Source organism: Apteryx rowi, unplaced genomic scaffold, assembly GCF_003343035.1.
Source record: "Apteryx rowi isolate R43461 unplaced genomic scaffold, aptRow1 scaffold_11, whole genome shotgun sequence".
NCBI lineage: Eukaryota > Metazoa > Chordata > Aves > Apterygiformes > Apterygidae > Apteryx > Apteryx rowi.
This window is the reverse complement of record NW_020447308.1, coordinates 214,826-242,782: the sequence shown is the minus strand read 5'-3', so window position 1 is coordinate 242,782 and position 27,957 is coordinate 214,826. Positions and strand designations below refer to the sequence as shown.

Sequence of the window (27,957 nt, the reverse complement as noted above, 5' to 3'; positions counted from 1 at the left end):
GGGACACAAGCATTAGCTGTTATTTAAAAGAAACTGTTTGAGCTCTAGACTATGACAGGAATTTGGTGAGGAGAGACAGCCTCTGGGGTACCACAACCCTAGGGAAGGGCCCACTTGGGAGAGGAAAAGGAAGTCGCAACATGCATTTCCAGAGGAGGTGGAGGATTCAACATAAGCAAAGAACTCCCTGAGGAAAGCTTCACTTAGGAGTATAAGTTTTAATATTTATTTAGTACAGGCCCGGGGAAGAGAACTGGGAAATAAGGCAAAGGCAAATTATCCTCCAGAGCCCAATTCAACATCTCATACACACAGACCATGGAAAGCAGCAGCTGTGCTCCTCCCCAGAGTCATGTTCTAAGTCTTCCCCATCTGCTGGAGCACAGCCTAGCACTTATAAGTCCAGAAGGAATCGATTGACTTTCTTCAGGTATTCTGACTTCAAGTAACCTCCCAGTTCATCCTTTGTGACCCACAGGTAATCTTCTTTCAGTTCTGCCTGGGACAAATCGTTGCTCTGGAGGAAGGCTTTGAAGAAGAATACTTTGGCTCCCACGTTATCCTCAGTCCTGATGGCCCTGGGGAATTTGTACTTGTAAAGCCCGTACGGCGCATTCCCCAGGAACTTGGCTTGGATATGATCTCCTGCAAGACCCCAGCAATGCAAGAGAAAGAAAACGGAAAACAAGACATAAGAACAGAGAGCAACAGCAACTGCTTTCCTGCAGTAACAGAAAGAGCATAGGACACTCCCTATGTCTGGTTCAGACTGACTGTTCCTTCTTCCCAGCAGAGATATTGCCAGTCATAAACCTTATTTCATGAAAAACCTATCCATCCTGGAGTCCTGCCAGTTGCCTAAAAGCGAGAGAGGTAGGGAGAGAGCACCAAGCTCTGCCAACCCATACTGAAAAGAAAGGACATGTGGATTTGCTAACACTCGTCTGCCACAAAAGCTGCTACGGGGTGACAAGAGGGAAAGCGAAGCTGTACCTAGAGCAACCCTAGACCATTCAGGAGGCAGCTGGTGATGCTTAAACATCAGACTGCAGGCCGATCTTGGCACTCAGTTACCAGCCCAGTTAGTCCCTCACATACAGCGCAGCAGCTGAGCTGAGCATAGTGCAGCTCCAGTCCCTCTGCAACAGTTCACAGTTACAAGCAGCTTACTCAGCCTTCATAGCTCTTGCCAGAAACCCCACCACGTTTAGTTCAGTCCCTCTGCCATGAAATCCCTTTTCTCAGCAGATGGGAGGGGATTTTACTACAGAGGACTGCAAATATCTCTAGGTTAGGGGAAGGGAAGAAAACAACTGGGACAAAGAGAAAAAGAGGGCCAGGTACACAGAAGGCTACACACCCAAAAAAGTAGCCATGGCTCGCTCAGCTGTGCTTCGCAGCGTCTCTCCAGGCTGCCATTCTGCTTGAGGCAGGAGCCACAGCTCCTGGTTACCAATTTTCTGTTTCACCAGAAGCATCAGGTTACTGTCCAGCTTTCTGTTCAATGACGTTCGAATGTTGTTTTTATCAGCATCTGCCAAAAAACAACACATACTGGAAAGTCTCTCAGCAGCACTGGGCTGATCACCACAATTCATCACTTGTCTCCTTCTAACGCCTTTCCAGCAATAATACACACACAATACTGATACATGGAACAAGACCAAAATTGAGACCAAATGCTCTCAGTCACTCTGGGAGCCGATGCAGGATTCAAGTGGAAGCCACTGCTAGAGTGCACTCTACATATTTCATTTTCAAAAGAAATTTATAACAAGCAGTTTGGATTTTTAGTTTGATAAAAATCAACCACAGCCCTAAGCAAGTCTGTGAATCAAGCTACCCAAAGTTTCTCTTATCTCAAAAGAAAATCCATTTGCACCCTTTTGTAACATTGTGTCAACAAGCATATCTTCACTGCACAGCAACAGAGATTCCCTTGTAAGCTAGTTAATTCCTCCCATGCTAACTGTGCTGCCACACAGTCAAGACCCTCCTTAGAAACTCAGCAGATGCCTTCACTCCACTGAACAGCGCTCAGCTGTGTTCAGCAGACTATCAGGATGTTCTTCTCTGCCACGACACAACAAGAACTTCAGTGTGTACCTGTTAGCCGTGGAGCAGCTTTGAACTGTAGTAACTTCTGTTCCCACTTGTCCTCTAGGTCTTGAGCCATGACAACAGTTTTGCCAGGTCCTTCATCATCATCATACATGCTTTCCTTCCTCCTCTTGAGCTGCTCTTCCTCCTCCAGCCTGCGAATTTCATGGTCCGAATAGTGACTTTTCTCCAACTCTATCTAGAAGGACATCACAGAGAAACGTTACGCCCTTCAGTACTGTCACTGCAGCGTGGACTGCACAGGGCGAACAGAGCAATTTCTGCGGCCGCGAACGGAACACACCACGGATTTCCCTGGGCTACGGCGTAACTTCTCCGCTCGCAGCAGGTCTCCACCAGAGACGGCAGCGGACCCAGCACTGGAGGTGACAGGTCACCCCTAGGAAGGTCCCGGGAACAGCACCGGCACCAAGCCCCGGCCCCCAGGCTCAACGCGGCACCGTGTCACCTCGAGCGAGGCCTCCCGAGGCGCCCCCCCGCACCCCGGCCTGAGGGAACCCGCCGCCCCCCCGGTCCCCCCGCTGCGCTGAGGGGTCCCCCCGGCTGACGGGACCCCCGGGGCCGCCATCTCCCCGCGGAGGGCCCTCGCCGGGGCCGCCATCTCCCCCCCGAAGGGATCCCCCCGCCGCAGGGCCGCCGCTACCTGCCCCATGAGGGCCGCCATCTCCTCCTCCTCCCGCCTCAGGGGCTGCGTGATCCTGGGCAGCCTCAGCAAGCACAGCGCGCCGAAGAGCCGCCACGGCCGGGGCGCGGCCGCCGCCCGCTGCATGGGCGCCACCATGGTGCTCCCGCGCGGCCCACAATGCCCCGCGATGGGCGCCGCCATCTTTCCTCCCAGCGCCCGTCGTGCCTCGCGGTGACCTGGCCGCCACCGCCACCGCCACCGCCCAGGACGGCGCGCGCTACGGAGGGCCGGAGGGGCCGAGCCATGAGCGCGGCGCTGGCGGTTGCCYGGCAGCGGCTCCTCGGAGCGGCGCGGGGGTGAGCGAGGAGCGGGGGGCGCCGCGGCCGCGCGGGGAGGCCCCAAGGTGGCTGCCGGCGGAGCCCCGCGCCCCGAGCTCGCTCTGACCGGGTTTGCTGCCCTTAAGAGGGTCCCGCCGGGCCGAGGGCGGCCCTGCCAGCCCTCCCGCTCTCCGCGCTGGCCTGCGGCGCTCCGCGGTTGCAGGCGGGAAGCCCCCGGGCAGAGGAGCGCTGGGGAGGCCCGCCGGCGCCTCGGGAGCTAACGCGAAAGCCTGCTCGGTGCAGGTCCTCATCTCTTCCTTCCGTTTCTTCACGCAGGGGCTATAACGCTGCCCTGCGCCATGGCATACAAACAGGCGTCCAGAGACTGCAGGACCTTACAGAGAAGGTCACCGCTAAGGAGACGGAGAGCCAAAGCCTGACTGACCTTGGGTGAGACAGCCACGCTGTGCTGTGAAGTCTCTTCCATTTGCCTCTCGCTGGGAGGCTTATCACCTCTAGTGTTTTTCGGTGAAGGAAGGAAAGCAAGTGATTTCAGTCAATCACAAACACAGYTTGTGTGTTTCTGAGACCAGACATCACTTGATCCCTTTTTTCTTTCCAAATTTCCAAAGAATATGAAATAAAATTTTGCTAAAGTTAAASAGCAAGTGTCTGATATCTTTTGTTTTGCTTCTCAGCCCTTTAATCTTGCAAAGGAACTCCATGAGATGGGATGGAAAGACATATGAAGAGATCCCAATAGCTCACATCAAAGCTACATACAACAAGTAAGCAAACAAGCTTCTCCATGCCTGTTTTCATGTAAAATGAAAGTTATAATGTACCTGGGTTATGGCCAGTCATYATTTCAATTTAAAAACTCAAAGGAAAAAAGTCAGGGAAGCAGTGTTCATGACTAGGAAAATGATAACACTGAACCCAAATTTCAGTGCTGTTCAGGAAGCATAACTGTCTTTATAGTATCTTAAATAGGAATAAGAGTGTTACTACACATTTTGACTACATTCTGATATGAATAATTAGATGCTGACAGCTTTTAATGGCAGGTTCATTCCTGCCCTCAGTTCTAGCAGTATTGCTGTACAGAACTGAAATTGAAAGTGCTGTTGTATTATCCTCAGGAGGTGGCTGGGTTTCATTAGTGATCCCTAGTGTAGTATTTTACCATTTCTTAAAGCTCTCTGAAGTTCTAAAAATGTTCTGTGTATTTTTTTAATAAACAGAAGAGGTAAAATGCTCACAATGAGAGGTGTTTCTGAAAAAGTTAAACCTTATCTGAGGAATACCTAGCAGGAGACGATTATCCAGAAAGGTTTTACCATCTCACTCTGATTCTCCAGGATGACCTGGAAGTTCTCTGCTGGGAGCTCTCTGCAACTGGTTAGTGTAACTGAGATAGTTAGAGTGCTGAGTTAAGATGGTTTTGAGAAGGGAGACAAGAGTGGCAAGCCTTGCAAGTTAAGCAGAATGAGAAGAAACTGGACAGTGAAGTCTTGTTGTAGCTTACTCCTTTCTTTTTCTCCTCTCCTCCTATAGCACCCACATCCAAGTCGTCAGCTTCGACAATATGCCGTTTGCCCGTACATCCTGTGGCACAGAAGGCTTCCAGAATGCCAAAAAGGGAACTGCCATCGCAGCACAGACCGCAGGCATAGCAGCAGCAGTGGTGAGTCTGTATTGGTTATTCCCACTGTCACAGAGAGGAGTGCTGACTGCAGAACATACTACCAGGGTATGTGGAGGATAAGCGCATTTTGGGAGACTTCCGTTATTTTCAGTGGGATAGAGAAGGGAGAAGAAATTTTGCTTCTCATGTTGCTGTCCCTCACTCATGGACAGCAGTCCAGACCTCTGTTCCTTAGAGCCTGAGCAGCACACTGCCATTTGCAGACTGTTTCCCTAGCTTCATGTGACACAGTGAACATCTCGACGCGGACAGAGCACACCTGAAACAGCAGTTAGAAATACCCAGGTGGTGAGCTTAGCTGTGCAAGTTGTGACTGGGAAATGTATGTTGTAACTTATCCTCTTCTAGCTCCGGTTTGTATAGCTTCTTTTTTCTAAGTGAACATATCTCAGTCGTTGTGGAAATGTAGCCCCTCAGTCAGCAGTCATTCAATTCTTGCACTGTAAGGGACTGAGAAGTGGCTGTAATTACTGGCTGAGGGTTTTATATATGCTCTATGCCACAGGAGAACTGAGCTGCTGCCAGCAGTTCCAGTCAGAGAAGGTGATGTCCTTGCATATGTAGTTTCCAGATCCATGCAGTGTACTATAATCATTTCTAAAAAACACACGTGGGTGTCCAGATGGCAGGAGAAGATGAGGCTGTATGTGTCATGGCCCTCATTACAGCAGAATGAGGCAAGGTGAAACTGAAAATCCTTACCCTAAATTAAGTGGAACTCACTCTAACCTTTTAGATCAGAGGTGTTYGGTGCCACTGCTGGCTAACAGCTTATTGTGGTTGGCTCAGAGGAATATAAGAACATTTTTGCTATTAATCTTTGCTCATTGGAGTCTCCTAACAGCTGTATAACTGTGCTTGGTCATATTTGTTCCTCTRCCTGTTAAAGTCATTAGCAGATTAAATGCACCGGAACACAGAAGGAGAGAGATTCAGAAGGGCTCCACTTGGTGGCAGTACTGCCACACTTTACAGCAGGTGTTTTTCATCTTCAATTTCCAAGCCCCTAGAATTTTTGTACTGAAGGTGTGGACTCCTGCACAGCAAATCTAAAGCTTCCTTCCTTTTCTCATTTACCTTCTAGAAGGAATCCACTGATCACAGCATAGAAGTCACCGCATTAGACAAAGGAAAATGGCATGGAATTAATCCTTGCTAGTCCCTGCCCAGTTTAGTCAYGTATCAGGGATATGTCATTTTCTGTCCTGACTTTAGGTTGCAGAAAGTTTGATCTTAAAGCTTTCTTTGTATGCAGAGTTGGCAACCTAACATAGAAGTTCTCTTGAAACTGCCACTGATTTATCCAAGCCTCTCTTTTCTGCTAATATCTCGCTTTGTGCAGTGATCCCAGTATTTGTCTTCTGTATCCATCCATTACTACCTACCTTTTATTTTTACTTAAAGCATACCATGATAGTGGGTCAAAAGGGAATGAAAGATTATAGCAGAGCCAGAGCAGCAGTAGATATAAAAAAGAACACTAATGAGTTCTTCTTTCTCAGAAAGCACGTGGGAAAGGTGTATTTCATGTACGAGTCATGGTGAAAGGACTGGGACCAGGACGCAAAGTAAGTGTCTGAATTGCTTTCCATATTTTTCTTTTCCATTTTTTTTTTTTTTAATTCAGGCTGGGCTCACTGTACCTATTAAGCCAGTCTTTCTGAAGGTGATTCATCACTCAAGTGCCTCTTCCTTCCTCCTCAAAAACAATCCAGTCACAAAAAGAAAGTACCCTAGTAGTGAAATTTTAGAATAATTTCACTTTAAGGGCAGAACAGAAGCTGTATGGGGGTTTCTTCCAACTAAAGTAGCATAACTGATAGGAAATGTGATGAAAGGACTGGACTGGACAAGGAAGGAAGGTTTGAACTGGGTTTTCTAATACTAACTGTTTATTTTTAAGATAATTGCAAAGTAGAAGCATTGGTCCCTTCTAAAATCAGCTTGTTCCAAACTGTTTTCCCCGAGCTTCTTCTCCCTCTTCCACTCTGCAATGTGCTGATAACAGTACATCATCTGCYGTCTTGCTCTTCCAGGCTGCCATCAAGGGTTTGACTATGGGAGGCTTAGAGGTTATCTCCATCACGGACAACACCCCAGTTCCACACAATGGCTGTCGTCCCCGGAAAGCCAGGCGAATGTGAGAGAGAAACGGAGGAGACACAGCTGCATTCAATATTAGCTGGTGCAACATGGACTGGGTTGAGGGTTGCTCTTGTGACAGATCCTGGAAAGACACCTTCCATAGAAATGTTTGCCGAGAGAAACTTGAAGAAGAGAGACCACCTTAGCCTGGTGGTAGAAGCAGGAATACATTTACTTTCTTAATGGGAAGCCTCTTGTGTACAAAATCTGTTGATTAAAATGTTGATCTTTTGACAGCCATTCCTGCTGTGTTCATAGAAGTATTTTGGATTATTATTGCCTCTCAACTGCTCTATTCCTCTCACCACAGTATGTGGCTCTTGTCTAGCCCTCAGCAGTATTATTGCCCTTGTTACGTGGAAGGGGAGCTTTGGGAATGTAAAGAATCAGTCATTCCTTTCCAGTCATCTGTTACAGAAAGAGCCCCATAGGGTCACTATTGTCCTCCCTTTCTCCCGCTGCAAACATTTGGAAGCTAGACCTGGGGGTAACTTCCCCTTTCATCTGGCTTGCAGAGCTCAGTGTGCTGTGCAAGAGGCAAGTCTCCCTCTGTTTGCACAGCATGGAGTGCTATAGTCTGAACTCATTATTGTCAAAGATCTGTTGTGCTTTGTTTTGCCTAAGCTGTAGCTGGTCTGTCAGTGTTATTGGCAAACAGAAAATGCCAGTCCTTCTAGAGGGGCTGGGATCTTGCCAGTTCTGATGCTTGCAGTCTCTTTGGTCCTGTCCTGTGCACCACAACCYGGATTTGCTGAAGCTCCTGAGGAATGCAGGCAGGGGGTTAGCAGGCCTGAGGAACAAAGAAACACTGCCAAAGAGATTTAAAACACTTAAGACTTGAACTGTACCTCTGTATATCCACAGGCAGCATAGGCTGTGTCATGGCTCTATAATATATTACTGCTGTCCCAGCTCCATCCAGAGAGAATTTCTGCCAAGCAAATATGTCTGCGTCTCTCTGGAGCATTAACTAGAGGAGGTAACAGCAGCAACTGACTACAGCATTGATTTCCTGRATGGCAGAGGCACAATGCCTAGCAAAGGGCAGCTTCAAGACCCACGCTGCCAGGGAGAACCCTTGACTATACACAGCATATGCTGGGTAAACACTTCTGTAAACAGACTGTCTTCTGCTGCAGCCACCAGTCTTATCACAAACCCAGAATCTTCCCTTCTATTATTTCTTTCTGTGGTTCCTCCTTAGTATCTTAAATTGCATAATTAACTATTCTCTTCCTCTTTAGAGAAAGGGTACCATGGCAACAAAGCAGCGAACCTCCTTCATGGGGCTGAAAGGCATACAGCAGGTTTTGAAAGAAATCAGTCTGCTTAGAAGACCCTGGTGAGGTACTTTTGACAAAAGAGAATAAAACAAGACTCAGATGAATGCCCTACCTTACTCCAACCCTGTCTGAATTTGAATACAGGGATAGGTTGTCTATGGAAGTTCCTTGAACTGTCACAGATTTGACAGCAAGCAAGAGAGGTTTTTCCACAGATGCACACATCTAAAGGACCAGAAGAGTTTCCCCTCACTCCAGAAACATGGCTGAGCTTCCAGTGAATTCATATTACTCTTTTTAAAGAGAAGATACCAGGACAGCTATAAATCACAAAGATTAACTCCAAGTGTCTGGGCAGCTAGTTGAGAAGAGCCATGTGCAGATGCTGATGTGCCTTACAGCAAGGCTTGACTGGCTTCTGTGCTGAGCACCGTGACTAGCCGCGACAAAGGACGAGTGCCGTTCAGCGCTGGCAGACTTGTCAGTGATGTACTGCAGAGTACACATTGGAAAAAACAAAACCTTCTCTACCACAAGCTGCTCATTGCACCAATGCAGCAGAAATGCGTGTTAGATAAAGACAATAGAACAGACTGAAAAATAAGATGGGGAAAAGAGCTGTGGTCCTTCTGAAATTCAGGAAAGAGTAGGCGGCATGACTCTAGAGTCAGAAAGCAACTAGAATAGATCTTTGTCTAACCCAGATGTAGAATCAAGGCTGTGCCCTTTATAAAAAGACTGCTCCTTAACACCCTTGGTTTCTGATCATTTATATACAAATTACCAATACGCTGTCACTGTTTAAACAGCAGGAAGTTTTATCTCCCTGTCTGCTCTGTCCAGTTCTAGTACCTTTCCCTACTCCTTCCTCAAACCAAAATTTATATAGCATGCTCTGACCTGGCCAGAAGAGGTTGTTGTTATTTTTCCCATAGTTCAGTACCTGGATCTGTACAGTATCACGCAGTATTTGTTTGTCTTCCAGTCCCCCAGCTCCACATACCCTCCTAGTGCTTTGAAGTACGGTACCTCGGTTGTACAGCTTTTGATTGAAGTTACATTTTCCACCCGTCTTCTCTCTTATCCTGATGGAGGACCCCCAAAGCTGAGTCCTAACTAAGTGCTCAGCCGGAGCTGTTTACTCTGCAGCAAACCTCAGGCCTTTGTGGCAGCTCTCAGTGATGTGGGCGAGCACAGCTACACAAAGGGGGCTCTCCCCCCTTGTGCAAGGACTCGGCCACCCCCCCTCCCTGCCACACACACACTACTGCAAAAGAAGAATCTTAAAACTCTCTATTGTTGTTCCTCTTGCAGGGAATTAATAGACACCAATAGCACTTAATGATTTCCTTACCCTTCAGATGAAACTATTAATTAAAGACCTGGCTTTAGTCAGCCACTGGTATTTACCAGGTTTAATTGCTTTCCTTGGCGCCTGGGTGGAAAACTGTTTTGTACTGGCTCACATCCCTCCTGAGCAGCAATTACTTCAGCCACAGCATTAGCACTCTTGTGAAGTTCAGATCCTTCCTTTTTGGGCTTCCCCCTTTGCTCTGGGACATTTTTCTCTGTATCCCCTCCTCTCCCTCCCAGTTTTGATTCCCTACCCTCAAACAAGCCTTTCTCCTGAACACCAGCTCAGAAGTTTCTATTAACCACAATACTCTGCTCTTCAACCCAGTTCAACCCTGGCCTTTCTAGGTTTTTCCTCTTCCTTTTAAAATATCTTTCTCCATCATCTGGAGGCTGAAATAAAAAACAGAATTCTGAGTTACAGAAAATACACTGCCTCAGGTCTGTTTACTCCTTAATGGGTGTAAGGTCTGACATATCACCTTCAGGAGTTGGTCTAACTCCATTGTCCCACCCTTGGCCATGGATGATACCTGGTGGTTTGAAAAAAATAGCCCCCACACTTATTCCCAATAGTATATTATTCTGCAAAGAGGAATTGCTTTCCTAACCCCTGCAACAAGGGGTTTCTATCTAGAGCCACAACTTTATTTGCTGAATTGGTGATTTACTATTTCCTATGCGAGCATCTTAGTGACAAAAGTCGGGCAGCCAATTTCGATCCCTTTGTGAGATTCAATTAAACCATTAATTAAGTGATGTCAGTGTCCTTTAACAGCTGACTGTACACACAAGCAAGCAAGGAGAAGGAGACAGACCCTGCAGCGCCAATAACTGTAGCAGCAGGGGTGGTTTACCGCAGCCCAGCAGCTGCGAGCGACATCTGTGCAGGTTTTGCTGGCTTTTCCCCTGGTGCGGGAATACCTGGCTCTAGTGCCACACAAAGCAGGTCTGTGCCTAGGTGTTTATAACCGTGGAGCGCCCCGCGGGAGCCTCTGAGAGGTAACAGTTCAAACGAGGTGGTGTTCTGCACTCGGGCTTTGACAGATAATCACTGATCTGCAAAGTTGCCACTTCCATCCCCAGAAGCCCTGCTCAACCCCTCTTCTCCTCGCAGCCACCCCTCCAAGCTCAGCCCATGACCTCTCAAGACCAGAAGAAGATCAAGGACCCTCAGATTGTTTCTGTGCTTTTACAATGTTCTCCTCTCCTCTCAAGAGGCATTAATAGGTACTTAACAGCAGTGGGAGCCACTCGGAGGTTTTACTAATGAACTGCCTAATAGCATCCAAGCCCCCACGCTGATGGTGAAGTTGGGCTGCAAGTTCCTCTTAGGGAGGAAGCGGCAAGTGAGCCAAGCAAACAACGCCTCGTTACGATTTCCTTCTTTTCAAACCACTCGTGCTTCCTCCGCTGTGTTCTCCCAGCTTCCCTTGTGCTAGTGCCACTTTGCAGGGTCCTTTTGTTTTTCTGGAGTTCATAAATCTCTTGCTAGGCCCCACATCTACTGTGAGTCAGAGAGTGTGCACAGATCCCAGACCGGGACTGAAACCTCTCAGTAGCCAGGGAGCCCTAACAACCCTCGCTTGGGGTAGGCTGCTCCTGGGAGCAGCTTCACAGCTTGTTCTCTAGAGAAAGAAGGCAGAAGGGAGAAAGAGTCGAGTGTGAGGGGCCGAGTGGTAGGCAAGGATGTGGGGAACAAAGCAAAGATGGGTCAGGAAAGAGAGAACATGGAGGCAAAAATGCAGGAAGAGGTGGTCACATTTTGCCAAACAGCATAAGCGTTTCCTAAGGCTAAAAACTCCCGGCTTGCTGTCCAGGAATCTGTACAATATTAGGACGAAAACCAGGAAAGGACTCCGCAGCAATAGGGTCACTTCAGGATCAGACTAGATCCACACCCCTTTCCTATCCTCCCAGCCAAGACCTCCCCATCAGAAGCACGGGGCAGCCTGGCTTTGGAGTCTTCCTCCTTCAGCACAATCAGCTCTTTGGAGCTTTCACTTAATCACTTTAAAGAAGGCTTGAAGAGCCTCCCGGAGCTGTATTTGCAAACTTTTCCAACGCCTGTCCAAGCAGCAATAACAGTCCTCAAAACCTTCCTTTCCCTTCCAAGCTGGGTCTGAAATCCCTCTACGGTGCTTCACTACCTCATGATTCATTTTGCAAAGCCAAACTCTAAGCCAGAACGGCTCAGGTTGACGTCTGCAACGCTTCCCAGCTGCATCAGCGGACACTTCTGCTTTTGGCCTGTTCTCCCTCTGCTTGCTTCTCTGTGCAAGAACAGGCCAGGCTTCCCACCACAGGCAGGACTCCAGAAACATGGAAATCTTGGGGCTAGGCAGGAGTAAGACACACATTCTGCCCCCCAGCCACTCATCATCAGCTCCTTCAGCAGGTCCCAGGATGTGGTGGTAAAATATGGCTCTAATCTCTTTAGCAGCCTGGAGGCAAACAACTTCTTGTAATTGCCAGGAAGGGCCCTCACACCACCCCTTGCAAAGTCTTGGACACTACCTTTCATTTTGCTCTTGCACCTAGCATTTCCCACAGCAGAAATAACGTATCCATTGTCTGAGCCATCAGGACCAAAGGCCACCAGCAAAGCCTTGGGTACGCAGCAAGAGGAAGAATAACTTTTGATGACAACACGAAAGACAACAGGACGGCAGACAACAGGAAAAACAGCCTGCTTCAGCACTGGGAGATGCACCAAAACAATCTGTCCTTGGACACACTTGTAAAAAAAACAACCCCTGTCACACCAATGACCAGACCAGGGACAGCATGGCCAGCTGGGAAGATCCCCCCCAACAGCGTCCATCTCAGCTCATCGCCAGGATCACAGCCAAGAGCAGCAACGCTGCCACTGAACAGCCAGGGTAAAACTGGGACAAACCCAGCTGGGTTTCCATGAGCCACCAAGATCTGAGCCGGAGGGCGGCGTGGGCAGAGCCATTGTCCGGGGATGAGGGGCAAGAGGGAGGGTGAGGAGAGATTAACTCCGACCTTGCTGCCCAAAGCCAGGCAGGCCGCGCAGCGCAATCGCGCTGTCAACACGACATTCGCCTGCCCTATGTTACAAGAGACCTTGTTTGGCTGCCAGCTGTCCCTGCTCCCTTACGAAGGGGGATTTTCCCAGCATTAAGGACTCGCCGGGCAGGGCTGAGACAGTGACCTAGCTACGCCGCCGCAGGTATCGGCGCAGCTAATCTGGACCCTGCCCTGACCTCGGGACTAGCCAAAAAATAGGGCAGTGGTAAAAAATGAAAAGAAAACCACCCTTCATGGCTGAAGAGGCAGAGAGCGCACGGCAGATGCCTAGCGGGGGCAATGCTGGTGTTTAACACGGGGTCTCCCATGCGTGGGGACAGCCCCGTCTTCTGCCAGGCGCATCACCGGCATCGCAATGCTTCCCGTCGCCGCTGAGGGCCAGGCTGCCGGCTGGCCGCCCTTTCCTCCCCAAACTCGCCGTTTGGACCGTTTTCTCCCCGGTCTCGCTGCCAGGCACAGCAAGGACGTTTCCATGCGGACGGCTGTCTCTCCCCGTTGCTGTGGCAACGTGCTCAGCGCCAGCGGGGCCGGAGGCGGGAGGGCGAGCACCATATCTCCCCGGCGCTCGCCAAGGGCAGCGGGTACATCTAATCCCGGCATCGCTCCACTTTACGCCTCGGAGGAGCACCGAGGAGCTATCAAATGACCGGCTCGGCGGCGGCAAACAGGCGCGTGGAGGGGATGCGGCACAGCCCGCTTCTCCTATTAACACCCGAAATCACGTCCAAGGGCGGACGGGCAGCCCTGCCAGGGCCAGCCGCCTCCCTCCCACCCCACGCTGGGTTTCTGCTCCCCTCCGGGACTCCACTCACAGYGGGGGCATTTGTTAGCCCACGTTCAGCAGGGGTGACATGACTTGCCTGGAGGAAGGAGACTGGTGGACAAGAGGACGAACCAGCTGGCCAGAGAGGGTTGGTGCATCACCAAGAGCAGGGGCTCGGGGAGGCCTTCGGGACAGAGCTTACCCGGCTTCGGGCCATGCTCGGCACACTGGGAAGCTGCTGGGTAGAAAGAACGGGAAGGAGGACAGCAGAGAAGAAATAACACATTTCTAGCTTTAAATAGGATGAATTCAGTCTAGTTCCGTCAATGACAAAAAATGAACTCTTCCAAAGGCTCCAGTTTGTACCCAGGCAAGGCAGAATGCAGAAAATGCTAGAGGCTTTTTAGAATTTTTCCCCTGACTTTCGATTGCCTCACTGCAATTTCTACCTGAGTTTCCCCTTGCAGTGGCCAAACCTTCTGCTGCTCCTCCTCTAGGAAGGCTGCGCCAGGAGGCACCTCTCCCTGCGGTCCTGCTCCCTCTGGGGTGCCAAGGGCACCGGGCACCTGGCAATCGCCTCCCCACCACGCTCACAATTATCCCACCTCCTCTAGAATTGCCCTCAAATTTTCAGGCGCAGTTGACATTCTAGGAAAACAGAGAAGAGACAGCAATCACCACGTTAGCAAAGCGCAACAGCTAGGTGTGCGATGACTTGGCACATGGGAGGGAAGAAACAAGAGGCACAGTAAAAAGCTAGCACTGCACATGAACACAGTAACACCTATGGGCCCATACAACGCCCTCCACTACTTGCTAACCAAGCAGGCCAACACGTTACCCAGATGTTACAGCACAGCCCAAAGCAGCTGGTACGAGGGGCACTGTGCCTCCGTCAGCACGGCCCCTTGTTCAGTTCTCTTCTCATATGGGACCACTGTAATGATCCACAAGTTACCAGTTTCCAAACTGCTAGTCTAATACCGCTGTAGTATTTTTGTGTCGTAACACCAGAAAAAGAATCTGTGCAATTCACACTGGTATTTTTCTAAGAACTCATTTTCATACACAGTAAGTACAGCTCCTCCCTTGGCGCTGCCCTGAGAGAAACAAAAGCTCATCAGACCTTAGCCAGAAAACAGCTCTAGCAGGGGACACTGCTGCCTGATGAGCAGTCAGCCGAGTTGGTGGGTAGTGCTAGTCTGTTACTGCTACAATGACTGATTTTGCACAGCTCAACTCAGCCCACATCCCCTGCAGCCCGGGAGCAAGAAAAGAAAAACAAAAAAAACCCACTATCCTTTCACCATTCCCTTCTCATAAGTAGTAATTGGCTGGAAAAGCTTTTACAGTCATACTAACAAGACAGAGGTACAACTATTCAGGCATGTACCTGGACTCTGACACTCTGAAAGCCAGACAGAAGCAAACCCCCCAAATCCTATCGCACTGCTTGTCCACACAACCACCTGCGAGTTCTGCAGCGTGCCCCTCCCTAAGAAGGGTTCACACAAGGAGAAAAGCTGTTGGATGACCACGTATCCCATTGCCTTCCAGCCTTTACAAGACCTCACTTGACTCCATCTTTTTTCCCCACAGTCCTGAGAGATTCTGCAGAAAAAACTGGCAGAAAAGAGACAAGACAGAGGATGCAGGAACAAGAACAACAAATAAAGAGAATCCCTAAAGCATCACAAATCCGTTTCTTTTAGCTGGGTCAAAAGAGACCAAGAGAAGCAAAATAGACACATGCCAGCACCTGAGCAGAAGCAAGGCCCTGTAAGTACACAGAGAACATAAGAGGGCTAAATCAGGGACAGGCGCTCTGTGCTGGAAGGTTAATTGAAAGGAATCTTTAGCAGGGACACACCATTAATGGATACATAGATCTGATTCTATTGGGATTTCTGTGGCTTGCTGTCTAATGCAGTTTATATAAGAAACATCACAAGTGTCCCGCTTTCACTTTTTTTTTTTTTAAAAGCCAGGGCAGCACAAGAAGTAACAAAAAACAGTAAGATTCTGCTGCCAGTCAAACATACTTTCCAAGTCAGGCACTATATGGCAAAGAAATGCTTATCTGACCTGAAGAGCAATAGCTCAAGAGCAGACAAGTCCCCCACCTTTCTGATATGCTCGAAGTCTTCAAAAGAAAGCATCAGAAAAAAACTGCATGCACATAAAGGGAGGAAAGGTTCAAAGGAATATTGCTGGGGGCTGAGCTGCTTTCATGCTGAAGATGTGGATGCTCACAGAACTGACACATACAGGGACAATGATGGCTTGTTACATAGCAGCGGTGGGTTAGAAGGGGACCCTGAGCTTTCGGAAGGATTTTTTTCCAGTTCTCAGCCACTACATTCTGCAAAGCTGCCTCTTAGCAGCTGGGAACAGGATACAGCTGGAAAATTCAAGTGCCTTAGCCCAGTCTAAAAGCAGTGGGAAGATAATGGCTCTTCTGCCAAGCCAGGTGCATTGTTCAACTTTCATCTCTTGATCACGGAGCATCAATAGGTAACAGCCACAGGACGAGACAGTCGCTATGGATGGACTGAAGGAAGACCCTCTGAGTACAAGTTGGATTAGTAATAAAGTACAAAAGGGGAAACATAACTGAAATGAAGCCCAACCACTCCTCCTCCAGCATTAGCTCATGGGGACTAAAACAAAGAAACGAGAAATCTGCAACAGCTACGTAAATGCCTGAGGTAGAAACTTCCATGAGCGTATCGGTACTCCAGACGCCTAGGAAGAGGCAGCAAAGTCGCACATGATATGCCCGTGTAGCCAAACACACACACCTGCCATCTCTTCTTTGCAAAGGGATTCCCAGGCGCACCACTAAGATTTTTGAAAAATAGAGACAACAAATCAGGCTCTTAAAGCAAATTCTGTTTATTCCATTTTTGTTTTGTTTTACTAACAAATCTTCATCCTAGCCTAGTAAAAATATCATGTAGAAAATCTGTCCCTTTCTACCCACCCTCCCCACCACACACACTTTTTGTTTCTTAAATAAAAGAATCAAAATTTCAAGCATGAGAGACTTTTCTTTCAAAACATTTCTGTAAGAAAATTAACTCTGTTGTAGATATAAAATGCAGCAGCCATGGCCAGAGGATCTGCAATGCTACTCCAAGGCAATTAGTACTCAGAATGATCAATCAGTTTGTCTGCAAACATAATAAGAAAATACTTAGCACTTATCCAGCACTTTTTATCCATGAATCTCAAAGTGTTTTACAAAAGCTGAAAATATGTTTTTGGCCTCATTTACAGAGAAGAAAACACCAGCTGGAACAGGAAGTGATTTGCCCCCAGTCACAGAACAATTTAAGCAGCAGAGCTAGGAACAGATATCTTGTCTCTCAGCCCCAAGTCCAATCATCTGTGCCACGCTCTCTGCTTCACACAGGACAGCCTGAATCTGGCAAAAGCCCCTACTGCAAAAATGTTGAACTGATTTATATTTTTTCCACCTAAAAAAATTTAAATGGAAACCTAACAGCTATTTTAGTAAGCACTGATGTCCCAGACTGTGACACCAAGGAGTAAAACCAATCYTGGATGGAGCTGCTGAGAGCTCTGGAAAAGAAAAAAAATCTCATACTAAAAGTGTGAGCATATGCGAGAGTGGTGCAGGAAGGAGGTAATTCCATGATCTATAATGTGCAAATGATTCCCCACTTGGAGCTTTAATTAAATGTATTTGAAGAACAGATCACAGAAGAAAAACCTAAAACCTTGACATATAGTGTTATTAGATGGAGAGAAACCTGTTGCTAAAAGCATGCGTGGCCTGACACCCCCTCTATTAGTAGTCTTCTGACCTGAAGTTGTTCCTGACAGACCTGAGAAACCAACAGGGCGAACCCCAGGGAAAGAGCAGTGAAAGATGGTGTCTTGCCCTAGAAATAAGTTTAGCAAGGCCAGGAGAGGAGAGACATGCAATGAGACAGAGACTAAAGGCTGATACGAGGACCCCAGTGCCCTCCCCATTACGAGGTCAGACACTTATGCCATATCCAGGCACCAGCAACAAATATATTTTCAAGTTATTTTCAAGTCCAGTTATTTTCAAGTCCAATACTATGCAAAATGAATGCATGACCTCAAGATCATTCTTCTCAGGCRTGTGGCCACAATACATCATCCACAGCTGGACCAATCTCGGCCCAAACAAGACACCAACAGGGTCCTTTCAAGTAAGGGTCTCCCCGTGTATAAGCACCAATTTCCTAGTGCTTTCAGCTGAGCACCCTGCATTCCCTAGGATGGCTGCACTGACTGACAGCATGCAGTCCTAAAACCAACCTGTATGCAGCAAAACTCAAGTGTTAATCAACAACCAAAAACCACACTTTTAACAGAGGAGGGCAGGATGGCATTCCCACCAGCCCACAGTGGTATGCAAGATTACATCCAGGAGCTTATTTTATAGACAGCACAGATGCTGCAGCAGTCCAGTCTGCATCAAGCCAAATATGATGCACCAGCCAGCTGTGCTTTGAAGCTTGGGCACAGCAAATCAGGTTCTCATGGAGAACAGCATATCAAACAGGGATACATAAGCAACCTAAGTCAACGAACTCAACTGCAAATCTGCAGCAATGCAAATTAATTCGGGTCTCCTCCCTCCTTTCTGGGGAAACCCAAATGCTACTAATTCTCCATGTTCACAGGGCCAATACRCAGGATGGTGCCAGCAGCTTGGTCTCCCTTCCCCTCAGCAGCAGAATCAGCAGATGCCCACAAGGATATGYTCCCTCTCTGCAGAGACAAGTCCTTTGGCATGGAGAAGGAGCTGCTGTTGTTCCCCACACCCCTCTCAGCCACCCATCTTTCTGCTGTGCCCACCTCCTCATACACTGCAGACACAGTCAGCTGCCCTGGCTCTCTGGTATTAACACACCACCTTTCACTGAGGGGCTTTACAGAAATTAAGGCACAAAGATTAAGTGACTTGCATAAGAGTCAGGAAAACACCTCATCTCTCCTAATTCCAGTGATTTCTCAGACCTTTCTTTCCTAACCTCTTGCATATTAAAATCATGTGAGGAGATTGTGTGAATGAGAACAGGATTTCACTTCCCTAGTAATACTGAACGTACAAATATGGGTAGCTATATTTCTAAGCCCCCACCAAGGCTTATATCCATTCCCTCTAAGACAGGCTGTTTGTCTCGACAAGGTAGAAGAGCATCAGTGCAGAAGGGAGCACTCCACGCATTGCAAAGCTCCATCTTTGCCATCCTAAGACAGACAACAGGAGAGGAAAACGGATGTGCCTCTGGGAAACCGAGACAGGAATCTCAGCTACGCTTTGTTCATCGATAAGAATAGGGAACAACAACAGTGCTTAATGCAATGGAAACCTTTGCAGTATGAATGGATGGAATCAGGAGAAACATTCACAGGCCTAACTTCAGTGGATCGGCCTTCCACAGCCGATGGGCCGGCAAGATGCTGGTTGGTAGGAGCTCCCAGGTCAGCTTTCTTGACATGAGCGATGGTTTGGTTTCCTAGAAGGCGTGAGTGTCTGGCTTTGGTGTGTCTGTGGCAGAGGCCCAGACCTGAGGAGAGCAGCTGCCCCGGCCACCTTTAGCACTACGTGCAGCTGTGCCGCATGTGGAAGTTAACCACGTACTCTGCATTAGTGCGCTGCACTGAGATGGCAAAGGGCTCGAAGGGGTGGAAGGTAAACGCAACCAGGCGTCGCACTGTGTGATTGATAGGTCGCCCCAGGAGTCCTGCCTGGATTTCAAACTTCAGGAGGCCAGAATCACGAGCGTAAAATCTGAAAGGAAGAGAAAGTCAATTATGGTTGTTCCCGACTATTGACTTTGCCATCTGGGCTCTTCACAAACAGCGACAAGTGCCTTGTTAAATCTCTGGTACTCCCCCAGAGGCAGGAGATCCTCAGCTGGGGGTCTGGCTCTTGGCTAYGCAGGAAAGTCCCTCCCAGGGGAGCTAGTTTTCCACTGTCTAGAAAAAAAACTTGACTTCATTTTAGTATCATCAGTGAGAGAACTCTGCCTTTCATTTTGGTGGACTTAGCTGATTTCACAACAAGAAATAAGAAGTTCAGTCCAGACCCCACCTGCACTGCCTCTCCATCCTCTCTTAATGCAAGCAGCTCCCCTTAATCCTCAAGGCAGATACACTGCACAGAACTGAGCTCACTTCCCTTAGCTATGGCCTTCTCTCCAGCTGTAACCCATCCTTCCCCTCTCCTAGTGCTGCGAGGTAGGCTTCACACTGCTGCGCTTGTGCCTTGCTACATCCCTGTTCAGAAGAGGAAGGTGAACATTGCTGGATCCAGCTCTGCTCCAGGGTACCAAACTCTACTTTACAGGTTAGCTCAGCTCAAGCCAGGCTTTGCTGTTCCTTTCATATTTCCAGCAAAAAAACATCAACAAGATAGCCTGGGCAGGAAATACTTAGTGGACAGCGCTCAGACAGTCACAGCAAGGGCAGATAAAATGAAAAATGGATGTGTCCTTCTGCTGTCACCTGCCTGTGGGTCCGAGGAAGCTCATTTGTGTCTCTGAACAGGCGACTTCTGGGACACAGCTTAAGCAAGAACGGAACATTGCTTAGGGGATGAGGCAAACAGCACCGAAGAGAGACAAATCTAGAAACCTCTTCACTTCTTGAACCTCCCCTGCATACTAGAGGATGGCCTCACTCTGCATAATAGTCCTAAGCCCAGGTAACTCTATTCCTCTTCACTGCTGTAGGAACAGGGGACTCTTAAGACCCCACTGTCCCCAAGACTTTGGTGGAGATTCCTGGGATGTGGTACCTTCACAAAGCAGCTGGGCTCTGACAGGACTCAAGTCCTCACCTTCTAGTTAGCTCAGTTCCTTAGATTGTTTTCTGCCCCCTTCAATCTTAGGCACAAAATCATCATTCTGCCTCCCAGCTGTATTTTGAATTTTCCTCCGGTTTTAATTCAGAGAATGCTTTTAATATCAGAGCGCATTTCCCCCCCACTAGCAATACGATGCACTCAGCTCTCAGCCTGATAGAACTGGTGATGACAGATAGAGGCAATGCTGTTTCAGGAGCAGACATACTCCACATTTTAACAACACAGCCTATTGAGATCCTCATGTTCTTCCTGGAGGGCCACTCTCCTCTCCCTTCCTCTGAATCAAAGTGCCAGCCAGGCCTGTCTGAAAATTACACACAAGAGCCCAGCAAGAGAGTCACAATCTTGGTATTTGGCTTTTCAAAAAGCCCTTTCCCTCCTACGCAGGGCTATGTATGTGGAGGATCATTCTTTAAATAAAGCACAGCCCCTGGTCAGCTCCTCTCTCTCCCCAATTCACAATAATTTACTGCTCAAGATGAAGCTCCCTGTAATCTCAAAGATGTGCTCAGTTTGGTATTTTTAAATCTATTTTTAAAAGTGCTCTGCAATCAGAGGCCATTTCCATGGGCTCTCACTCTGAGGATAAATTAGGCACCAAAATATAAAATTGTATGTCAACAGAAACAGCAAGACCAGCCTTTTCAAACTATATGAAAATGGAAGATTCATCTGCAGACCAATTTTTTGGTTAAATGGCTCCTTATTAGCCACCTAGATGGAATTTAGAGACCCCCCTATTATAGGTAAGGCTGTGTTAAAGCCTCTTCCTCACAAGTCCCATCATTTCACCCAGTGAATTTATCTTCAAGCCTCCTGAAAAGACCCTGGAAGATGGCAGTGATGGGGAACCTAAAGTCCTTCCCAAAAGAGAGAAAACAACCATTAGCCTCTCAAGTAACCAGGGACGACAGCTGAACCTTCCGGGATGCAGAAAGGCAGTAAGGGTTAAAAGGACGCAGTGAACAGAGGCGCTGAAACTCCTGTGTAAAATGGAGGCCTGCAAATCACACATGTCATGCCAGGAAACTACATACAGATTGTAACACCCCTAGTTGCTGAAGCGTTTTGCACTCCAGCCCATTCTTGGACTTACATTACAAATCCTATGTCCCCTCATTTCCAAGCTCTCCAGTCACAACACAGACAGCTGCATTATTTTATTAAACCCTTTGTTTTGCATGTGAGAAACACGGCAGCACTCTTTCAGCTACTGAATGGTTAAGGTTAGTGCCTTATCTTCTCTTTACTTTCCAAAAACCAACAGCCTCACTGCTCTGAGGCCCTATTCAAGTCCTAATTGACTCTGCACAGCTTTGAGCTTTAAAAGCATTGGTTCTGAAATGCCAGTTTGCTCAGGGGAGGGAGGGAAGGTGGCACTTCGCTTTGTTTACTACAAAGACGTAACCGCAGCAAATGACTGCGGTTTTGCTCCCTTTTGTCTGTGGAAGCTGTACACAGGTTGGCGCTGGCAGACAAATGCCGCCCCGTGAGTTTTCTCAACGTCAAGCATGAAAAGGGGGAGAGGGCAGGCTTTTCTCTGCAGATTGCATAGGAGCTGGAGATCAAACCAAATCACACAGACAGAAAAATCAATTAAATATACATAATTTGGGAATTGGGAGTGCAGGAATAATCAGAGGTTTCCTGCCACCTGAAGCAGGGCCAGGGGAGACATGAAACCAGGTTTTGAGAATGCACTGATGAAAATAAAGTTGGGAAACAGGCCAGGACAGTCTCCCTAGGCTGGCTGAGCCCTTCACATGTGGGCAGTCACTATACAAAGCACTTAGGCATAAAGGTCTCTCTCTGTTTTAGAGCGTAGGTTCATTCTGCTTTTCCAGTACTATAATTGGAAAGACTCTTCTGCCTGGAAAACTCAGTGCCTTTGAGCCTTTCAGGCAGAAGACATTGGATTCTTAACTGGTACTTCTTGTGGCCATGGCTGCAGCCAACAAACAGGAATAAACGGTCCCGGTGCTCCTGCAAGAAGCACTGCAAACCTTATTCCTGCTGCCAGCATCAAGACATAGATAAAAGACACAGAACATCCCTTACATCTGGCTGAACTCCTACTACCGAAAGAAGATCACAGAAAGAAGGGGATTGAAGAGGACTACAGCTCCCAGGGTGAGAACTGTAAACAACAAAAGCATGAAAATAGTTAAATCAATACCACAAGCATTCTGAATAACACCTAGCCCAGCTGCTATTGTATTCACAGGACAAACCAGATCATCAATGCCAGCTATCCCCATGCGCTCAGGGGAGATCCTTCCAGCACAGGAAAGCAGGTGCCCAGAATCATATGACCCTGCAACTCAATAGCAAAGGTTGGACTATAAGAAGATGAGGAATGAGAGTATTCACATGGAAAAGGCTCAGGTTTCACTACCCAAATCTTCCCCAAGGCAGCTCAACCAGATGACCTGAGGAGCCCTTCCACATATACAAAATAAGAGTTATCGCAAGGAGAGAGGCCAAGCTCTCTGGGACTGCCCAAACAAACCCTCTGGTCAAGGCATGTCAGAAGAGAAAGGCATCGAGCTGCCCCTTCTTGCACATTTGATATCATGGGGCTGAGGCAACTCAGAGTTACTCTCACACTGTTCTCCTCACATAAAGCTTTCTGGCCCGTTTCATACCTTATAGGATGATCACCGCAGGTCTTGGGCCGCTCCATGACTGACACCCACTTGTCATCATAGCTGAAAAGGGAGAGGTCAAGGTAGGGGCTGCCACTGTATGACTGGGCGCTGATTGGAAGCTGGCCCAGCAGCCTCCGCACGGCCTCCGTGTGCCCTCCATACTTGGCATTCACAATAGTGTCTTTGAACCTGTAGCAAACCAAGGAACAGGCTTTACTTGCAAAGGCCACAGGTGAACAGCAGAGCTTAAATACACTAAAGAGGAAAACAGCTAGGGAAAGGAAAACAGCAGCAGTGTAAGAACTAAAACAGCTCATTTCCAAAGATGCATCGCACTGATTCAACCATCAACCAATTCTGGTGACCTTTATACCCTCCCTCATCATTACTGTTTCTGCTCTGAAAGCCCAAACTGACAGAAGGACAAGATCCTGTCTATCCACAAGGTCTGGCCCCAGCTGCTCTGCAGTACAGGAAATCAGCAGGATCAGATACAGGGAGAGATGGATTAACAGCTTATCAGCCAATCCAAGTTTTATCATGAAGCCTGGAAAAAGCATAAGCAAAAGCCAGAGGGTTTTGCAGTAACAGTTGAGCCTTTAAGGTTGACTCAAGAATCCCCTTCTCTCTAGCCACTGTTTAAAGYGCGTAAAGGGAGAAACCTTAGATGGGAAGAACCTTGAAGGGAAGCCTCAAGCTTTTCAGACACTACACTGAGCTGAAAGTTCTTCCTGGTGAATGGATTAACACAGGTTGGATTTCTCTTTCCAAATAAAATTTGAGCTTTCCAGAACTGAGAACAGTCAGATCAGCAGCATGAATGTCATACATCAGGGACAGTAAAGCAYTCCCCTTAGACCAGAAATACTCAGTCAAAAGCCAGCTCACTGTGGACAAAGCACTGTTATACCCTGCTATACCGGATAAACACTCCTGCTACAGGCCCTTATAGCCAAGGGGGTGAAAAGATTCTCCTCTATTTTAACACAAGGCAGGACTTGCTCTTCAGGTGCGTGCAGCAAGCTTGCTCTCTCCCTCCCCCTAAGCAATGTGGATTTCCCAACAGGGAGCTCTAGAAAGTTACAGACAAAGCCAACTTCCTCTTACTATGTTACATCAAGCTGGAACCAACAGAAGCTTCATCCCCATAAGTGATTGCCAGGAGGAAGTCAAACAGTCACTGGAAGAACAAGACACCCTGAGTCACATAAAAATATATTCCAAGGGAAATAACACACTGCCTTATGAAAGCCATGTTTGACTGTTAAAACACATTCTAGAAACCCTGGTTACTTTGATATTTTGCTCAGCTCTCACAATAGCTCTAGGCAGATCAGTTCCCTTTCTCACAGCAGARTTTAACAAGAATCACAAGCTTTTCACTGATGTTGCAGAAAACGCTACAGAGCACAATTTGATGTACATTAAGTTTGGAAAATGCCATTTGGCAAAATTCATCCATTTAGGTGATGCTGGCATCTCGACAATTCTTATCTGCATGGCTTTAAACTACTGGGCAGTGCTGCTTTAATAACCTCCAGGGGAAGTTACCACTCAAAGAGAGCCAGCGATATCTTTCCCTTAAAATTCCTTCTCCTTCTTCTAAATGCTGGATTGCCATTGCTTTTTTTCTTCCTGTCACAAAACAGACACTGGGAAATACAGAATCAATGCATGAGGCTGCAAGATGAATTTTATATGAACCAGACCCTTGCACCACCACTGGCTAAAGGAGCTGGGTTTTCTCAGGGCTGCCACTGTTATTTGATMCTGGCCTTCAGCCGACTGGGGTGAGCGTGTATCTACATGGCACAAAGCATGCTCCGAATGGCTTACCGGCGCTGGATCTGCCTGGCAAAGTTGTTGCTGGAAGCTGAGCAGGGGAACTGGACCGCCTCACTGTGCAGGGTGGCGTTCCTGAAGAGGTCACAGAAGTTCTCAAACAGCTCCAGCAGCTCATCAGATGTATTCTCAAATACGGCAATAACTTCTGTGGTCACCATGTTGTACACAACGAAGAACGAAGGCTGTGGAAAGAGGCAGAGGTAACGGTTACCCAGGAGAGCACACACAGGGAACCTGTCCCCTTCCTTTTCCTGTACAACAGCACAAGCCCTGTCTCGATTAGGACAGAAGAATCCCACATCCCCCCCACACAAGTTTTCCTCAGGAAGCCCTAACAAATCACAAAGCCTAAACTTGGGCAGGTCTTTGGAGACTGCTCCACATCTGGAATCATCTCCTGAAAGAGAAAGGAAATGAGATGCTTTTCCTCCAGCAGAAAATACACCACCTGAGGAATGCCGCAAACAAACCACAATCTGCATCTTAAAGCAACCTTCAGGTGAAGCAAGTCAAGAACTTGTTGCAGCAAAGGAGGCACAAAAGCCTTGGTAGTCACAGCAGAGAGCTGAGCCGAGTCTACCACATACATTTTCACAGGGGTGGCTCCAGGCCTTTGTCAGGGATGTTACCCAGGATACTATCAGCAAGCAAAAAGCTGCAAGACACTTTCACAAAGCTCTGACATCTTTGTGATAGCAATCTAATTTTATATCGATGGGTAAAATTGATTAGATTATGCCTCACCTATCCTCTCCCAAAGTTACTGCCCTTCCAACAAATGTAAAACATTAAAGAAAAATGAAAAAGCACCCAGTCATCCTCCAGTAAGAATTAGACTAATTGTACAAATTACTTCCAAAGAATTACTGTCCATTTCTTCTAGGGTCTAAGTCCAGGAACTGACAAAGATAGGGAGGAAGAGGAAGGTACGAAAAAAAAAAAAWATCTAAGAAACAAATCAGAACAACAAGCAGCACTAGAGACTTATTAGAAATTCTTGTCAAATATTTTGAACAAAATAAAAGTGGATTAAAGGAATAAAAAAGGAAAAAAGAAAAGAATGTGATCTTGCTCAGTCTCACAGAGATCAAAAAATGATCACGTCTCTAATAGTAGTGAAAAGAGATGGTCAGCCTGCAGGCTGGTGAAACATCTGGAAGGACCCAACACTGACTAAGCTACATTTGCTCTAATTTGATTTCCTTAGTACTAAACTGAAAGGAGAAGCAATTGGCACATTAGCTAGATTTAAGAGTAGCTACTCCAATTTCAAGAGAACATAAATACTATCTCTGACAGAAGCTTGAAAGCATAAGTATGCAGGCAGAAAAGAAAAGGTAATTCTACCAGGGAAAAATGAAGACTATTATATTTGAAAAATATGCTCTAAGATACATGTAAAAAGACAGAGAGTACCTCTACAATATAAGCATATTATACGAAATAGCAGCTAGAAAAAAAAAAAAGAAAAAAATCATCTAGGGATTTGGGAAGGAGAAGTGGGTTCTAAAGCATCTCTGAGCACAGGAAACGATCCCTGGAGAAAGAGGACTTGATAACCCCATAAGATCTTTCCTCCCTCCTATCTAGCTGAGAAGAAAGTGATGAAATTATGAGAGAAAAAGATACTAACGTTACTCGATACCAGAGGCATCAAATGCTCACACAAGAATGAAGTACAGCAGTCCTAAACAACTTATCCACTGAACAGTCACAGGCTCAGCTACGARATGCAGCTCACGGCATTTTACCTTCTTGGAGCACTTGCCCCAAAGCAATAAACAGTCTGAGGAGGCAGGCAATACCTGTGAAGGATCTGTCACCCGCAGCGTGACCACATCTTCACTAGTATATTTGATAAATAGATGGTTCTCATCCAAAAGCTGCATCTTCCACATGCGGAGCTGCCTCAGCTGATCGAAGTACTGGAAGAACCTTCTCTTTGCTATGGCACTTCCATCCTGCTCTGCCCTTCTCCACAGGTACACCAGCAGCCTGTGCTTCAAAGAGTTTATGAAGGGCTCTTTGTAGGGGTTGGCCATCCCTGTCTGAGTGTCCCGCTGCACCTCAGGATACACCGCAGACAGAGTCAGGAGATCATCCTCATAGCAGAAGCGGCCGATAGTCCGCACATCAATGAAAGTACCCTCCGGTGTTACTTGAAAGACATGAATAGTCTGTTGCTGCACAGAGAGAATGGCCAAGATGTTTTTATAGAGGTACAGGCCCTGGTTGTGAGACAGGATGACTTTGTCACATTTGAATGTCCTTGTGTCACAGAGTCTACCTGTGTGGAGGTCTATGATATGCAAGGAGTAGTCTTCCAAAGGGGACCGGGGATTAGGGGTCACAGACTCGCTGTTGCGGTAAACCTCAAAGAAGGGAGGGTGAGGCTCCTCAGGCAGGTAAGCAGCAGAGCCGACKATCACATACCGACAGTCGTCTGTGAACAAGCTGCACTCGCGGTTCAAGTGCTCGCCGTTGGAGGCCACGTTGGTGATATGGAGCAGGACAAAGAAGCGTTCAAAGAGCCGCCCCCGAATGTTGACAGATCTTTGGTCGTTGCCGTTGGCCAGGATCTCTCCCTCGTAGCCTTGCAGAAGGTCTTCTGCCGCCTGGCAACCCTGATATTCATAGATCTCCAGGGAGGTCTGATCAGAGGAAAAGGCAATGAAGTAGCGTCCATCAGGGGAGAACTTTCGCAAGAAGCAGGGGGGCTTCTCCACGTTGACCACGGTGAAGTTGGGGAAGACGTTCTGGTGGAAGACGCGGACYTGGTGCCAGTGGGTGCCGGCTTTGCCCGAGCTGATCCGTCGGCGCTCCAGGCGGTGGATGACATTCTGGTTCTGGATGCGGCGGGGCCTGATCGTGGGAGCGTCATGGTCCATGATCAGAGCACTACTTCATCTTCACCCTGCTGGGGAGAGAGCACGCACATGCCCTGGGACCCCACGGAGACCGGGGGAGAACGCAGGGAAGCGAGGGACCTGCTTGCTGAGGCTGGGGGAGAGAAAGGGGGATGTTTAAGGGATCCGGGGGGGCTGGACCCGCCTTCTGAGGAGAAAGCACGGGAGAACACTGGGCAGAGGTGGAGAGAGGCAGCAGCGGGGAGGGAACTGGGGCACCCAGGAAAATGGGGGGAGCCCCCAGGAGCGCCAGGGGCTGAGGGGGCCTCGGAGCAGCGGCTGGGGGCAGACACCGCGCGGCGCCGGGCGGAGAGC

At 47.9% G+C, this 27,957-nt stretch overlaps 3 protein-coding genes across 5 annotated transcripts; 1 reads left to right on the top strand and 2 right to left on the bottom strand.

The window, feature by feature from the left end:
• Positions 1-192: 192 nt before the first annotated feature.
• MRPL46 (mitochondrial ribosomal protein L46) lies at positions 193-2,972 on the bottom strand. Its single transcript, XM_026073611.1, has 4 exons — positions 2,765-2,972; positions 2,107-2,299; positions 1,361-1,534; positions 193-645 (listed from the first exon to the last, which is right to left on the bottom strand). Exons 1-4 carry the CDS (start codon positions 2,945-2,947, stop codon positions 395-397), a joined length of 801 nt encoding a protein of 266 aa, XP_025929396.1. The 5' UTR covers positions 2,948-2,972; the 3' UTR covers positions 193-394.
• On the bottom strand, positions 2,221-27,650 carry DET1 (DET1, COP1 ubiquitin ligase partner). 3 transcript variants are annotated; one of them, XM_026073590.1, is made up of 4 exons: positions 26,542-27,650; positions 24,728-24,918; positions 22,889-23,080; positions 2,221-2,299 (listed from the first exon to the last, which is right to left on the bottom strand). In XM_026073590.1, the coding sequence occupies exons 1-4, from the start codon at positions 27,622-27,624 to the stop codon at positions 2,296-2,298; spliced, it is 1,470 nt and encodes a 489-aa protein (XP_025929375.1). In that variant the 5' UTR covers positions 27,625-27,650; the 3' UTR covers positions 2,221-2,295. The 3 variants fall into 3 exon arrangements, with proteins under 3 accessions (XP_025929375.1, XP_025929373.1, XP_025929382.1); XM_026073588.1 differs by lacking the exon at positions 2,221-2,299 and adding an exon at positions 16,247-19,166; XM_026073597.1 differs by lacking the exon at positions 2,221-2,299 and adding an exon at positions 23,999-24,071 and having other exon boundaries at positions 22,993-23,080.
• On the top strand, positions 2,909-7,156 carry MRPS11 (mitochondrial ribosomal protein S11). The gene is made up of 6 exons (XM_026073625.1): positions 2,909-3,102; positions 3,400-3,513; positions 3,762-3,851; positions 4,621-4,750; positions 6,274-6,339; positions 6,808-7,156. Exons 1-6 carry the CDS (start codon positions 2,924-2,926, stop codon positions 6,913-6,915), a joined length of 687 nt encoding a protein of 228 aa, XP_025929410.1. The 5' UTR covers positions 2,909-2,923; the 3' UTR covers positions 6,916-7,156.
• Positions 27,651-27,957: the final 307 nt, after the last annotated feature.

Excerpts from the sequence above, each read along its gene's own strand:
- MRPL46 (XM_026073611.1), bottom strand. The coding sequence starts at position 2,947 with ATGGCGGCGCCCATCGCGGGGCATTGTGGGCCGCGCGGGAGCACCATG. Across the intron at positions 2,300-2,764 it reads TGGCGGCCCTCATGGGGCAG|ATAGAGTTGGAGAAAAGTCA; the intron begins GTAGCGGCGGCC and ends ATGTCCTTCTAG. Across the intron at positions 646-1,360 it reads AGCCATGGCTACTTTTTTGG|GAGATCATATCCAAGCCAAG; the intron begins GTGTGTAGCCTT and ends GGGGTCTTGCAG.